Raw genomic sequence first — 15,843 nt, 5'->3', positions numbered from 1 at the left:
GATTCCTAACCGAATGATAATGACTCATCAGATCTTCAACTTCAAGAATTGGTTTTCACAAGAATGAAGCTTTCTGGAATTTAATAGGGATAGAGATGCATACAAAGTAGAGCTTACATTTGGTATCATCTGAGGAAAAAAAAATGGTTCTAATTTTAAGAGGCATGTGATTATTCCGAGTGCGACACCCGGGGAAAGGAATTGAGCAACTTGTACATCTCTTCAGCCTTCGGATGACGAAAATCGCCAGCAACAAACTCCTCGACTATGCCATCCAACTCAATCACACTGCATCCCGGCTTCTTCATCATTCCTGCATCGGAAATCAACTTCCTCACTTGCTTCGCCTCATGTTCCCACCCTGCTTCCCGGTACATATTATAAGAGAGGACATGGCTCCCGCAGTCATTGATTCCCATCTCGGCTAGCCTTCTCCAAATCCTGTTCCCAAGCTCAACATTTCCATAAACTCTGCACGCACTTAGTAAAGCTCCCCAGACATTAACATCTGCTCCCTCGATTCCCCCCATCTTTTTCTCTACAAACTCCTCGGCCTCGCCCACTAGTCCTGATCGAGCCAAGAGATCCACAACACAAGCCAAATGCTCCATTCTCGGTTCAATGTTATATACAGAGCCCATCTCTGCAAACAAACTGAGGCCCTCCATAACAAGTCCTGCATGAGTACAAGCAGTGAGTACAACTACAAATGTGGTCTCTGTGGGTCGAATCCCGTGGTTAACCATTTCATGGAACAGCTTGAGGGATTTTCTCCCATCTCCATTTAATGCGACCCCGGAAATCATAGCATTCCATGCCCTGGCATCTTTGACAGGCATATCATTGAAAACCGATAAAGCCAACTCCACGAAACCACACTTTGAGTACATATCAATCAATGCAGTAGCCAAGATGGGATTAGACTCGAACTTGAGCCGTTTGGCGTACGAATGGACCCACAGTCCTTGTGTGACCGCACCTAGGTGGGCACAAGCAGTAAGGACACTGACTAGAACTGATTCATTCGGTTTAATAACCATTTCTTGCATCTGTGAAAACAGACGGAGCACCTCTTTGAAGTCGCCAACCCGAGAATAAGCTGCAATCAATGCGCTCCACGAGATTACATTCCTAAAAGGCATTTTTTCAAACAGTTCTCTTGCGCTCTCCACATCCCCTGCTTTCCCGTAACCATCTATCAATGATGTCCAGATTACCACATCCTTATTGGAACTTCTATCGAACAACTTCCGTGCAGTCTCCAAGTTGCAGGCGGAGGAATAGAACTCTATTAACGCGCTGACCACAAAAGGGTCATCGCAAAATCCAGACTTGGCTACATGGGCATGAACTAAACGACCAACTGGCACAGAATCTGAACCCATCAAAGTACAAGCTTTAATTAATGGCGGGAAAGTGTAGTTGTTGGCAGCAATGCCGGATTCTAACATGTCCAAATAGCATAACACTGAGCTCACAGGTGGATTTGATTGGACGTAGCCTCTGATCATGGTATTGTAAACGAAAGCGTTGCGCTTGCGAAGATATCGGAAAATCGACCGAGCATAGGAGAAAAAGGAACCGTTTTTGGAAGTGGCGGCAAAGGAGAGGAGAGGTCCGATGCTGGCTGGGTTGTCAGGTAGGTCGAACTTGAGGAGGTGGGCGTGGAGTTCCTTCAATTGGTTCAAGGATTTGCATCTCTGTACGAGCCAAGTAAGGGTCTTGGTTTGATCGGTTTTGAAAACGGAAGTTCGGATCATTTGCAGTGGCGGGTCATTTCTTGATTTCCTGAAATGGCGAGAGAATGGAAGATTATCAGAGATAACGACCGTTTTCTTTGTTCTTTGGAATGAGAGCACTTGGGAAACAGCGGACGGATGCCGATGGAATAAAAAGGTTTGCTTCATCGGAATTCTAACGTTACATTAGTGATAAAAAACTTTCTTTTTTTCTGCCTCAAAAGGGGATGAGGATCTTCATTGGTATCTAAATGGATACAGTGCTCCAAAAGTGGAAACAAAGGAAATACTCAAACACTACACATGAATTGCAAGAGCATGGCACTTATTTGGTCCGCAGGGCAAACTACAATGAAAGATAGACTGAAAAAGGTACAGGTATGGGCATTACAATTGTAGTGAGCTATCATGAAATCAAGAATCCCGATTAATCACCTTCCTAGTCCAGTCCATTAATCCGTGGTTAATTTCTATCTCCATTGCAAGAGATAAAGCAGAAAGGATGCCTTGGGTCGGTATCCGAGTGCAGGCTCCCACTACAAATTGCAATTCCTAGACAGTCAAATCGAAGAAACTAAAGCTCCAATGATCGGTTTAAACCAATGGCCGTAAATTGATTTTAATCAATATAACCCTAATAGCACAATCCCAAGATAATCAAATCGAAAGAGCTAGCAACTAAGTGGCTAGAGCTCCCTCAATCAGTCAAACTAGTGACCGTCGATAGGAGAGCCAACCTATTCATAATCAACAACAAAAGGCAAGCCATAAAAAATTGATTTGAACTGGCGAGAGGAAGATCAAATCGATAAGAATCGTGATCCTTGTCGTGATGGCTGAGGATACTGTCGCTCAAAGAAGTGGCGGGAAGATTGAAGACAAGAAGCCATAGGATAGGAGAAAATTGGATCGGTAAATTAGCGGGGAGGTGTAGATCATCCCAGCTCTGACCGAGGATCCAATAGGTCAGTAATGGACCCGACTCGACTCGAGAGACAGCTAGTAGCAACTCTGCTTCATGAGAAAACTGGTTGGATCGCTTGAGAGGGGGAGCGACCTTTGGGAGGGAGTGGGAGGCCGCCGCCATCAGGGTACACCTCGTCACCGAAGGGGACGGGCTCTAGTATTAAATTTCCATGGACTTATTCGAACCTGGGGTCATATCCAATATCAGCCTTTACGTGCAATGTGTGGTCTATTTCTGCTTACATGTTGTCACGTATCCTTAAACATCCGCTCTCAACAATTGACTCGAGCCGGGTTCATCTTCCATGCTCAGGCGAGGGGAGATTAAAACAAGGTGTTCTTTTGGCTGCTCTTGATATTGGGTTAGGTAGTGTGAGCCCATGTGAGCACGCGGGAGCGTAATCCGCTCTGATACTATATTAAATTTTCATGGGCTTATTCGGACCTGAGTATATATCTACTTAAAACTCAAGCTGATAAATGTTGGTACCAAAGCCTTATATAAACTCATTGTTATTCTTTTATTTTTTCAATGTGAGATTATAATTCCCAACATCTAGTCATCGAAAAGCGAATGTTGACGCCCCTGCCATGACAGAGTCGGATGTAATCTGACTATCACACCACCATTACCCATCTGAAAAAAGAAAAAGAAAAAGAAAAGAAAAGAGACGGAAAAGAGTGGAGGGAGGGAGCCATCAAGAAAACTAAGACCACCGAAGGGTAGAGAAGCGGCTTAGCTTCCCGATGGCGGAGGAGGTGACTCCCGACGGAGGTTGGACACGCTGGGCGGAGGCTGAAAAAGAGGATTTGCTGGTTTTTGGGGGAGCGGCTGGGGGGAGAGATGTGGGGGGAGGAGGCTCAAAGTTTGCTCAAGTCAAGTGATATAATTAAACAAATGTGTCACCGAAACTTTTCTGGATGATTTGTACTTAAAAGGTAGTTCCTTTTATAGCATTTACTTAAAGAATCAAGCTGAATGCTGAGAGAGGCCGATAGCGTTCAATGCGGATGGAATAGTTATTGATTGTCGAGACCAATTTTATCGACTTGCAGTTTGATTAGAGAGGTTTTGCCGATTAATTGAAAAAAAATCATAGTTCCAATTCAACTCTTGGCATTATCAGATGAAACAAAGCAAACTGAAAATGCTACACCAACAGCATGATCTTCGGATATCGAAGTGTAACTTATTCGTCAATAACAAGCTTTCGTGCAGATTCATCTACTCTTCTGCAATTTGGACCAACTTCTTCCCAATATTGTCACCGCGAAACAGTCCCATGAAAGCACAGGGGATGCTCTCGAGACCATATGAGATATCTTCCAGCACTTGAAGTTTGCCCACGCTGAGATAATCGTTGGTCTTGGATAGGAAATCGGGATACACATGCATGTAATCTCCTGCCAGAAAACCCTGAATCTTGATTCTCTTGTATATGACGGAAGTCATATCCGGTGCAGCCCTTTTTCCTGAATCCGTATATTCAGATATCACTCCGCAGACAGCAACTCTTCCATGAGTGTTCATGTTTGATATTGCAGCTTCTTGCATCTCAGCCCCCACATTGTCAAAATATATGTCAATCCCATCAGGAAAGTACCTGTTTGATTCAAAATTGGTTCGTAAACTGGCACATGAATTTTATGATTGGAATCGAGAGGCAGATTCATAATCAGTTTGATTATCAGAGCCGCCAAAACATTTTGAGTTTTCCATTTTCTGCTTCTGAATGAAGAAAACAAAGAACATAAAGGAAAAACGTTGGATTGTGCTTTGTTCTTCTGTTTTTTTATTGTTTCTCTGAAAACTGAATGAAAAGCTAGGGAGACTATAATATCATCAAAGAGAGGCACTTCTGACCTTTTCAGAGTGGATTTAAGGTCAGTTTCTTCCTTGTAGTTGAATGCCTCATCGAAACCGAGCTTCTCCTTTAGCAGTTTCACCTGCCAGTTATCAATTATACTATTGTTGAGCTGTGAAGTATATGAGAATGGTCATGAACTAATCTAAGACAGGACATAACTTTCCCAGTTAGTTACCTTTTTATTGCTTCCTGCACAACCAACAACATAGCACCCAAACAACTTCGCATATTGTCCGACCAAGTTGCCAACTGACCCAGAAGCTGCAGATACGAAGACTTTGTCCCCTTTCTTGGGCTTGCATATCTCAAAAAGGCCGGCATAGGCTGTTAGTCCGCTAAATCCTTAGGAAAAAAAAAACAAATTACAAGAAAAAAAAAATAGGCACACGAACTGGGGATTGTTTGCCAGACTATCACATTGAAAATAATGCTGATGATGGGGCAAATGCTAATGCCAATAATACCTAAGAAACCAACATGGTAAGACAAAGGTAAGCCCATTGGCTCCAATTTCCTGATCATTCTACCACTCGGAATTTTGCTGTACTCTCCCCAAGTAATCACCCCTATAACCAAGTCACCCTTCTCAAATTCCGGGTTTTCCGAGACCAGAACTCTAGCCACACCATAAGCTTCGATTTCCTGCAAAAATCATATAAATACTCAAACTCAATTCTATAATGGGTGGGAAGGAGCTCTAATGCACAAGCAAGTATTGCTCAGAGCTTAGTGTCTTCTATTAAGGAAGCTGTTTTAGATACTGTTTTTCCGGTATCTTGTTCAACTTTTCTTGTCTCCAAAGTACGGGAAAACTTAAGGCCACATGGTTCAAAATTTTGCTGGTCGAAGCTTCTTTGGTTTTCTGGATATATTCCCAGATGCTCCTTCATGGCTTGGTTTGCTATCTGTGATAGATTAGCAACGAAGACTGGGCATTTAAAGTGGGGTCATTTACGTGTAGGTTCTGAAAGTTTGAGTTGGAAGACAAGGGATATCCTGCTCTTATGAAGAGATGTTCAACTCAAGATAAATGTTGCAAAAGTAGATGGATCATGGGAAGGAGAATTGCTGTTTGACACTTGAGTGGAAAATATACAAAATTGCAGATAATTATTTGTAAAATGTCATGGATTAATTAAGAGGGAATGGATTGCGAGGGTATTTTGAGGCAGACTGAGCATGAAACTATGGCGACGCAGATCATCAAGACAGGTCTGAAGGCCTGTTTGATTCCTAAAGTGCATCGTTAAGTTGACTCTCGTAATATTGCAGAGTCTGTAATATTGCAGAGTCTCTCAATCTTTATGCTGCAATTAGCTGATAGGTTTGTTTTTTGTTCGAGAGCTTGAGCTGATCATGCTTGGTTGGTACTACTTGGTGTACTTGGATAAGTGACTAGACTAAGGACATTGGATATATTCTTCTGAAAGCAATGAAACATCACTTATCCAGGAAGAAAAACAACCATAAAGGATGTGAAAGTTACTACTTGTAGTAATATGCAAGCTTACCTCTCCCGGAACAATTCCTTTAGCATAGCTTATGGTTTCATGGGAGGAGCTATAACTCTTCATTCTATTAATCTGATAAGGATCAATGGACACCATCAAGTTCTTGACTATTATATCGCCACATCCTGAGTCAATTGACAGACACAGCGTAACAGTTTTGATCTCGAAGTCAGACTCTTTTGGGGTACCCTCGACGTGCCTCTTGATAGTCACGTACTTGTTGGTCACCTCCATTGCTAATGCTTCTCTTTCGAAGTCTCAATGGCAGAAGAAGAAGAAGAACAATAAGAAAGAAAGAAAGAAAGAAAAAGAGAAATTCTCTCCGTTTCTATAACTACAAGCCTACAACCTTATTATTCCTGGTCATGTGGGCAGGGGAAACATCCCTTCTCATTTATATCCCATTATTATCATTTTTTTAACGGACTTATAAATAAAAAAACATCAAGTCTTAGAATATCTTGGGAAAATGAAAAGTTTCATGTACACGTGTTCCCTTTTATGGCATGAGACTCTTACAACTCTTGAATTCGATTCTTAAGGATGGCTATGTGAGGAAATAGCTAACACGGGGCCAAGGCAACATTATAGCAGAGATTAATTTCAGCTAATAGACACCTAGGAGAGATTAGTCTCAAGCTAATAGACTGAATATACCATGTGATTTCATCCACAATAAAAGGAGGAATCATTTCCATATTTTTTAAAGAAATGAATATGTTGATTGTCCTTTTCTTACGCACAGTTTGTTGAATGCGTACAATATTAGTTTGGAGGACTTCTCAACTTTATACGATTTGTTTTATGGAGAAAACAAGAGGACAAGAGTGGCATATAATGCCCCAGCAGAGAGTAGATTCTCCGGTGGCTATCTTTCTAACAAAGGCAAAACTCTTCTGATGTGTATGGTGACGGGGATGACTCCAAAGAGTAGTTGTGAACTTTGCCGGCTGACGTGTCCTGTATGGGCAACAAGTTCTTGTGGTCGAGATCCATTCCGGACAATTCAAGATAGAACTGGAAGACCATGATTGCTAGAAAGCATTGGACATGAAACCCACTAAACTCTGGAAGGAAAGATAAGGTGTTATTTTCACATGGCCTACCGAAGGAAGAGAAATTCAAAGCTTTTTACCGGTAAAACTAATCTTAAAACCTACTAAAAGAATATGAGAAAAAAAAACGTACATGAAAATTTTCAAATCGTCAACCGAGTATCCCAAGTGTGACACCCCTAAAAATGTCCACACTGACTTCATCGACGAGTCTTCGAGATCGGCGGTGCTAGCGGCCAACTCCCGAAGGAAACATCAGTGCTGCACCCAAAATTATTAGACTAATGGACCTAAGGACATTTTTAGGGGACAAGGAGAATTAAGGGCCTGTTTGAATTTCTAAACACCAAATTTTAATTTTAACTTTAACTTTAACTCAACACACTATACAATAAAAATACATATTTTCCAAGTCAAAAATTTTAACTTTAACTTTAACTCAACACACTACACAATAAAAACACACGTTTCCCAAGTCAAATTTATAATCACATCTTATTTGTCATTTTTCACAATCAAAATCAAAATCAAAATCAAAATTAAAGTTACTTTAATTCTGAATCCAAATGCACCCTAAGACTCCCAAATGATATGTGTCTATACACGTGTCCATCCAAATAAAAGCCATGTGTCATCATATACATCGTGTATCAATATGATCCATTTAATCTAATAAAATGGGTCTAATTAATCGATAAATTTAATCTCATTATATATATGATTAATCGGTCACACCTTAAATCATCTAATTTCTATTAGACGATTTTATTATTTCAAAATATTCCGTTGATTTAGTCGTCTTGTGTGATTTTGTAGGTTCCTAATTACGTTGATATTAATATCGAAATCTCTATTTCAATATTACAAACAGTAAGCGGCATCTAACAATACATCACTGTTACTCAAGTAATTGGAAAGTCAATTTCTCGACGAACCTTATGACCTACGTTACCGTACAGTATAATCCATTTGTCATCTATATCTCTATTGAGTACAAAGTATGGTCAATGTCATACTTGTATGGCTCAATATCTCTTTCTTGGTTTACCAGGTAAGTCTATCAAAATAAATGAGTTCGATATCCCAATATCGACTTATTTGGGTATGCATACATTTTTAGATCCTACCCATTAAGTGGCCGTGAGATATTACTTCCGTTACGTAGGAGGGACAAATCCTATCTTGGTCACTCACATTCTTCTCCATGCTCTATGGCATACCCAATAACTGTCTTTATAACCAACCTGTTACAGTAATATTTGACAGCATCAAAGTATGCGACATTACATGTAAGAATCCATGGTGATCTCAAGCCAAACGACCACTGCATCATAGTCACTATGAGATTTGATAATAACATTCATATAACTACCCATATAACAGTTTCATGGCGGGTCAGTCCAATACACATTACTCTTAATGTATACCTGTGGTGTGACTTGATGTCTCCACATCCATGACCTGTGAGACTTTGTCATCAATCAACACCCCACACTAGTCTAACCGTATTATCGTTGTCCTAATTAACGATAATATTTTGACTAAGGACATTTAGGAATAATGTTAAGTAATTATAGGATTTCACAATCAAGTCACACTTTATGCCTATTGAACCTACTATTCCAAGGACATTATTGTGTAAAATCACATTCAGTTCAATCCACACAATAACAAAAATGCCTCGTATTATAATAAAATAAATGTCATATTACATAATTGATGACAGATTGCCTCTAGGGCATACACCAATTCCTAACATAAGGTTGATATGATATAATCCATGCTCGATAATGTGCTAATAATATGATCACATGATGGCAAGAGTTACTCTACCAAGACAGTCATTTGGATCATCGTCCGGAAGAGAAAAAAAGAGTCCTTTGAATATCCCAGGAAAAATGTCTTCACGCCGCGATTTTAGCCACGAGAAGACAAGGCTTGGGTTGAACCCCTCCAATGACATTTCCATAAGCATTAGTACAGCTCGAGGTGACTCGTCCCCCGGGCTTAGCAGATGTCAGGTTAATCGATTTCAGCACTATCCCCGTGCACGCAATTGATCTGCTGCAGTTGAAATTGATTGCCACATTTGTGCTTGATGTTCCTGACAGGTCGCTATAAGTCACGTTGCTTATGTAAACTCCCGTTTGCGGATTTGTTCAAAGAGTGCTCACGAGTCAATAATAATCTATTAGTCAATTTTCTTTCCCATAGTATGCACAACGAAAAACCAGTATGTTTGGTTTTAGAGTTAAGTAGAGTTGAGTTTTGATTTTAATTGTGTTGTAATGATTGTGTTGTTGAATTATGAGAAAAGGCGTGAAAAATAATGAACAATTGAGAGAATTTAATATTAAAAATTGAATTAAATGATTAAAAAAATTGAAGAAAAGAGAAAAAAAAGTAATAATTATATTATTGATTTCAGAGTGGATTTAAGGTCAGTTTCTTCCTTGTAGTTGAACGCCTCATCGAAACCGAGCTTCTCCTTTAGGAGTTTCACCTGCCAGTTATCAATTATATTATTGTTGAGCTGTGAAGTATATGAGAATGGTCATGAACTAATCTAAGACAGGACATAACTTTCCCAGTTAGTTACCTTTTTATTGCTTCCTGCACAACCAACAACATAGCACCCAAACAACTTCGCATATTGTCCGACCAAGTTGCCAACTGACCCAGAAGCTGAAGATACGAAGACTTTGTCCCCTTTCTTGGGCTTGCATATCTCAAAAAGTCCGGCATAGGCTGTTAGTCCGCTAAATCCTTAAAAAAAAAACAAATTACAAGAAAAAAAAAGTTGGCACACGAACTGGGGATTGTTTGCCAGACTTATCAGATCGAATATAATGCTGATGATGGGGCAAATGCTAATGCCAATAATACCTAATAAACCAACATGGTAAGACAAAGGTAAGCCCATTGGCTCCAATTTCCTGATCATTCCACCACTCGGAATTTTGCTGTACTCTTCCCAAGTAATCACCCCTATAACCAAGTCACCCTTCAAATTCCGGGTTTTCCGAGACCAGAACTCTTGCCACACCATAAGCTTCGATTTCCTGCAAAAATCATATAAATACTCAAACTCAATTCGATAATGGTTGGGAAGGAGCTCTAATGCACAAGCAAGTATTGCTCAGAGCTTAGTGTCTTCTATTAAGTAAGCTGTTTTAGATATTGTTATTCCGGTATCTTGTTCAACTTTTCTTGCCTCCAAAGTACGGGAAAACTTAAGGTCACATGGTTCAAAATTTTGCTGGTCGAAGCTTCTTTGGTTTTCTGGATATATTCCCAGATGCTCCTTCATGGCTTGGTTTGCTATCTGTGATAGATTAGCAATGAAGACTGGGCATTTAAAGTGGGGTCATCTACGTGTGGGTTCTGAAAGGTTGAGTTGGAAGACAAAGGATATCCTGCTCTTATGAAGAGATGTTCAGCTCAAGATAAATGTTGCAAAAATAGATGGATCATGGGAAGGAGAATTGCTGTTTGCACTTGAGGGAAATATAGAAAATTGCAGATAATTATTCGTAAAATGTTATGGATTAATTAAGAGGGAATGGATTGCGAGAGTATTTTGAGGCAGACTGAGCATGAAACTATGGCGAAGCAGATCATCATGACAGGTCTGAAGGCCTGTTCGATTCCTAAAGTGCATCGTTAGGTTGACTCTCGTAATATTGCAGAGTCTCTCAATCTTAATGCTGCAATTAGCTGATAGGTTTGTTTTTTGTTCGAGAGCTTGAGCTGATCATGCTTGCTTGGTACTACTTGGTGTACTTGGATAAGTGACTAGACTAAGGACATCGGATACATTCTTCTGAAAGCAATGAAACATCACTTATCCAGGAAGAAAAACAACCATAAAGGATGTGAAAGTTACTACTTGTAGTAATATGCAAGCTTACCTCTCCCGGAACAATTCCTACAGCATAGCTTATGGTTTCATGGGAGGAGCTATAACTCTTCATTCTATTAATCTGATAAGGATCAATGGACACCATCAAGTTCTTGACTATTATATAGCCACATCCTGAGTCAATTGACAGACACAGCATTACAGTTTTGATCTCGAAGTCAAGACTCTTTTGGTGTACCCTCGATGTGCCTCTTGATAGTCACGTACTTGTTGGTCACCTCCATTGCTAATGCTTCTCTTTCGAAGTCTCAATGGCAAGAAGAAGAAGAAGAAGAAGAAGAAGAAGATCTCATTTATATCCCATTATTATCATTTTTTTAACGGACTTATAAATAAAAAACATCAAGTCTTAGAATATCTTGGGAAAATGAAAAGTTTCACGTAGATGTGTTGCCTTTTATGGCATGAGACTCTTTACAACTCTTGAATTCGATTCTTAAGGATGGCTACGTGAGGAAATAGCTAACACGAGGCCAAAGCAACATCGTAGCAGAGATTAGTTTCTGCTAATAGACACATACGAGAGATTAATCTCAAGCTAATAGACTGAATATACACATACGAGAGATTAATCTCAAGCTAATAGACTGAATATACCCAGTGATTTCATCGACAATAAACGGAGGAATCATTTCCATATTTTTTGAGGAAATGAATATGTTGATTGTCCTTTTCTTACACAGTTTTTTGAATGCATAAAATATTAGTTTGGAGGACTTCTCAACTTTATAAGATTTGTTTTATGCCGAAAACAAGAGGACAAGAGTGGCATATAATGCCCCAACACAGAGTAGATTCTCAGGTGGCTATCTTTCTACCTAACGCAAAATGAAATTTGCCGGCTTACGAGTCCTGTATGGCTGACAAGTTCCTCTGGTCGAGATCCATTCCGGACAATTCAAGATAGAACAGTAAGACCATGATTGCTAGAAAGCATTGGACATGAAACCCACTAAACACTGGAAGGAAAGAATAAGGTTGATATGATATAATCCTTGCTCGATAATGTGCTAATAATATGATCACATGATGGCAAGAGTTACTCTACCAAGACTATCATTTGGATCATTGTCCGGAAGAGAAAAGAGAGTCCTCTGAATATCCTAGGAGTTTGGCACGTTTTGGAAGTGTCTTCACGCCGTGATTTTTGCCACAAGAAGACAAGGCTTGGGTTGAACCCCTCCAATGACATTTCCATAAGCATTAGTGCAGCTCGAGGTGACTCGTCCCCTGGGCTTAGCAGATGTCAAGTTTATCGATTTCAGCACTATCCCCGTGCACGCAATTGATCTGCTGCGGTTGAAATTGATTGCCACATTTGTGCTTGATGTTCCTGACAGGTCATTATAGGTCACGTTGCTTATGTGAACTCCCGAATGCTGATTTGTTCAAAGAGTGCTTATGAGTCAATAACAATCTATTAGTCAATTTTCCATCCCATACTATGCACGACGAAAAACTAAAAGTTTTCTGGTACGATACCTTTTCCTCACAGGCGCCTCTCGTTTGACAACAGCTCTGATTGATGATTATCGGGTTTTGCACGGAGTCGAGCTTGATATCTTCAAATGTGACTCTTCGGACATAACCTGTGCCAACCTTTACTGCAGAGGAAAAAGATACACAGAAAGAACAAAAAGGTCCTGAACAAACAAACAATTTACTCTCGTTACCTGCCACGTTTTGATCCGAGCTCCCTTTGTGGTATGTTCAAAGTTAACTTTGCTCACGTGAATGTCCTCTACCTGGACAACATTCCCTGATCGACCTAAGCTTCCTATGCTGTAAATAGTGAGAACAATGGTATGTATAAGAAAGAAACCATTAAGTATATATACACTGAGATTTTAAGATCTGAATCACCTCACTCCATGACCAGGCCCGCATATTGAAGATGAGATGTGAATATTCGACGTGTAGTCTCCAATAGATACACAATCATCACCTTCAAATCACAAATTCAGAAAATAAAATTTAGCAGTCAAAAAGTGTTTTTTTTTGGTCATTTCTAAAATGAAATATGGTGACTCTAAGTTAAAACAGAGAAGCAACCGGTTCTAATCATTGTGTTTGATATGGTTATCTGCTCAGAGGATTGGATGTGGATCCCATCAGTGTTTGGACTATTCCAGGGAGCTTCAATTAGCAAATTATCGACCTTAAAATAGTGAGACCCTGATATTAATATATGGGCCTGAGAACTGTTTATGAAGTTTATGTTTGTAAGACTGCTCGCGTTACAAGAGAGGAACTTCATTGCCTGCAATTCATCATCAGTCATCTTGGATATTCTCAACCATGCTATTTGTCCAATTAGTAGGACTAAAACTCGAGATGGTCGTGCAGGGTAGGACTAACAGTTGGTGCCAGGGAAGTGCATCCTTCCTGAACAAGCACCCAGTGCAACAATATAGAATGTCTTGTCAGTCAGCTGCTAAAAAATTGAATAAGAAAAGTCCTGAGATTGTAAAAGTACCAGGTGAGGATGATACCGGCATGACTGGTTCCACATACCCTCGCCCCGCCCATCAATTGTGCCAAATCCCGTGACATGAAGCTGCTCAACCTGACGGAAGGATAGCCATCGGCTTGGATCAAGCCGGGACCATGATTCAGGCGAGTCAGGGGCAATCATATTCCCCAATATCTGTGAAATTTTGGATGATCCATTCAATGGACAATCTACCGAAGCCAAAGAAAACAAAGACGACGGCTCTTTCTGGTCGGCCATTTTTTTCTTTTTCACCGGAACGACATATGAGAGCAAGTCATTTCATGCATTACCAGAAATGTGATATTCTTGGCCTTGCAGGGTCCACTGAATAAGACCTGTTGCACAAGGAAAGTGTTGTTTCCGGGAACAATGATTGTCGGGTTCTCCTCTTCACTGGAACATGTAGCATTCCAAGCATCATGAAAGGCCTGTAGATAACAGACCCGCTCAGTCCAAGCCTCCCGAGATGCCAGCCCTCAGAGTTGGGAGGCTTATCACTCCGAAAACCAAATAGTACTTAAATCAACAGCTTCTCAATAGCATCCTGCATTTCAAAGACAAAAATTTTCATAATGACAGCCTTACTATGCACATGCACAGCAGAGCAAACAACAAAAGGCAAGGCAATAACGTTACCTTGAGTTGCTGTATTTGGGATTTCAATTGGCTCACCTCGTTTGTTGTCACGGAGCAAGCGATAACCGGTCTCGTCACTCCACATGCTCGTCTGAGTGCTTGCTTCGAAGGCACAAAGACATATGGCACATTCTAAAATTTGGGAAACCAAAGAGAGGCTAAAGTTAAAAACCTTTGGAAAGAATGAGATAATATGACGAAACAATAGGCAGCAAAAATCTGACAGAAATTACCAAAAGAGACAATCTGTGAGATCTGAACTAATAAAGGGTAATCGTGAAGCAACATTGCCAACCAAAATTGTAGCCAAGTATCCCTTTTTCAAGACTAAAATACAATCATAATGCCAAAATTCGTAAAATCAGTGATTTCCTCCATCTCAGCCCTCGTGATTCCATTACACATCTTCCTGCTAGCTCTCTTTACTTCCACAATTGAAGCATGATGTTTAGTAAAGCTCATTCATTAAAATTTGGCCGTTTGCTTCATTAAAGTGATCCTACTTGCAATCATCATATTAACAGCCTAAGCCACAATACTTCAAAATTCCGGTCACCCTAAGGCTCCATAACAAAGATAATTGTGTCTAAGAAAGAAAGGCAACATTTTCCTGTCCCAATACACTCCCCAAAAACCCGAACAAAAGCATGTGACAAGGTCTTATGGCACCTCAATGTACGAAGATCTAATGCTGAACAGGCATCGGATTGGGGGGGGGGAAAAAAACTTTTTAACAAATACCTTGTCTTCAGCCAGTAAAGGCAGGCAGATGGAGCATAATCTCGAGAGGCTCGGTGTCAGCAGCCATCACAATGAACTCCGAGATGCCCCTGTTCAGGGTCTTTGTGGCTGAACATCGAACGGACAAAAGCATCAGAAACGACCATGAAAAATTCACTTACAGGACACACAGAGCCGACAAAGAAGTTAGAGGGAGGAAGGACTCACTCACCTTCATTAGCACCCTTCTTGAGCTGCTTGTAGTTCGCCGCTTGCTGGACAAGATCCAGAATCGTACTAGTAACCTGCGCATCCGCAAGAGGGCACGCCTTGGGATTCACTGCTTCTCCCGTCTGCAAATCAAAATCAAATCATGTAGGCGCTCTCAGTCTACAAAATAAACCGATAGAAAAGAAACGAATTTTGAAAGAAAGAAAACAAAGAAGAGAAGTTAGCTCCACCATTGTTTGCTAGAGAGCTAGGGCATGTTCGGTTCAGCGGATTTGATCAGACAGGGATTAGCTATTCCGTACGTAATAGCTAATCTGGCGTTTCGTTCGCATGATTGCGGAATAGGTATTCCGACCGGGCTGACTTACCCGGTTTACATGAGGATTAGCTAAGCCCTACAGCATGGTCCGGATTAGCAGAGCCGGATCCGGAAATGGACGCGAAAAGACCAAAATACCCTCGTCTTCTTCAAGTAATTACAATCTCATGCCATCCCGCTCCCCGTCTGTCACTCTCTCCGCATCCCCTTCTCTCGCTTCTCCTTCTTCCTCCTCCTCCTCCTCACCGGATGCCGGCCGCTTCAGCTGTTGCAGCGGTTGCTCTCTCGCTTCTTCCTCCAGCCATCCTCTCCGGTCGGCTCAGAGTAATCGAACGACAAGGGCCCTGAGGAGTTGTAATTACAGTCGCAGCAAAGTAGTCTG

General features: G+C 40.7%; 3 protein-coding genes and 2 pseudogenes across 3 annotated transcripts; all 5 read right to left on the bottom strand.

Moving 5' to 3' along the window:
* Nucleotides 1-70: 70 nt before the first annotated feature.
* LOC116196682 (pentatricopeptide repeat-containing protein At5g66520-like) lies at nucleotides 71-2,024 on the bottom strand. Its single transcript, XM_031526539.1, has one exon. It carries the CDS (start codon nucleotides 1,905-1,907, stop codon nucleotides 171-173), a length of 1,737 nt encoding a protein of 578 aa, XP_031382399.1. The 5' UTR covers nucleotides 1,908-2,024; the 3' UTR covers nucleotides 71-170.
* Nucleotides 2,025-3,784: 1,760 nt separating this feature from the next.
* Nucleotides 3,785-6,457, bottom strand: LOC116196683 (2-alkenal reductase (NADP(+)-dependent)-like). Its single transcript, XM_031526540.1, has 5 exons — nucleotides 6,085-6,457; nucleotides 5,038-5,215; nucleotides 4,749-4,915; nucleotides 4,570-4,652; nucleotides 3,785-4,309 (listed from the first exon to the last, which is right to left on the bottom strand). Exons 1-5 carry the CDS (start codon nucleotides 6,316-6,318, stop codon nucleotides 3,931-3,933), a joined length of 1,041 nt encoding a protein of 346 aa, XP_031382400.1. The 5' UTR covers nucleotides 6,319-6,457; the 3' UTR covers nucleotides 3,785-3,930.
* Nucleotides 6,458-9,549: 3,092 nt separating this feature from the next.
* Nucleotides 9,550-11,285, bottom strand: LOC116196532 (annotated as a pseudogene).
* A 909-nt stretch (nucleotides 11,286-12,194) lies between these two features.
* LOC116196520 (probable polygalacturonase At1g80170) lies at nucleotides 12,195-13,792 on the bottom strand. Its single transcript, XM_031526271.1, has 6 exons — nucleotides 13,538-13,792; nucleotides 13,420-13,495; nucleotides 12,925-13,006; nucleotides 12,792-12,843; nucleotides 12,544-12,660; nucleotides 12,195-12,440 (listed from the first exon to the last, which is right to left on the bottom strand). The coding sequence occupies exons 1-6, from the start codon at nucleotides 13,790-13,792 to the stop codon at nucleotides 12,195-12,197; spliced, it is 828 nt and encodes a 275-aa protein (XP_031382131.1).
* Nucleotides 12,755-15,653, bottom strand: LOC116196685 (annotated as a pseudogene).
* Nucleotides 15,654-15,843: the final 190 nt, after the last annotated feature.

This window comes from Punica granatum, chromosome 2 (assembly GCF_007655135.1).
Source record: "Punica granatum isolate Tunisia-2019 chromosome 2, ASM765513v2, whole genome shotgun sequence".
NCBI lineage: Eukaryota > Viridiplantae > Streptophyta > Magnoliopsida > Myrtales > Lythraceae > Punica > Punica granatum.
The sequence above is the reverse complement of the archived record's forward strand: the minus strand, read 5'-3'. Positions and strand labels throughout refer to the sequence as shown.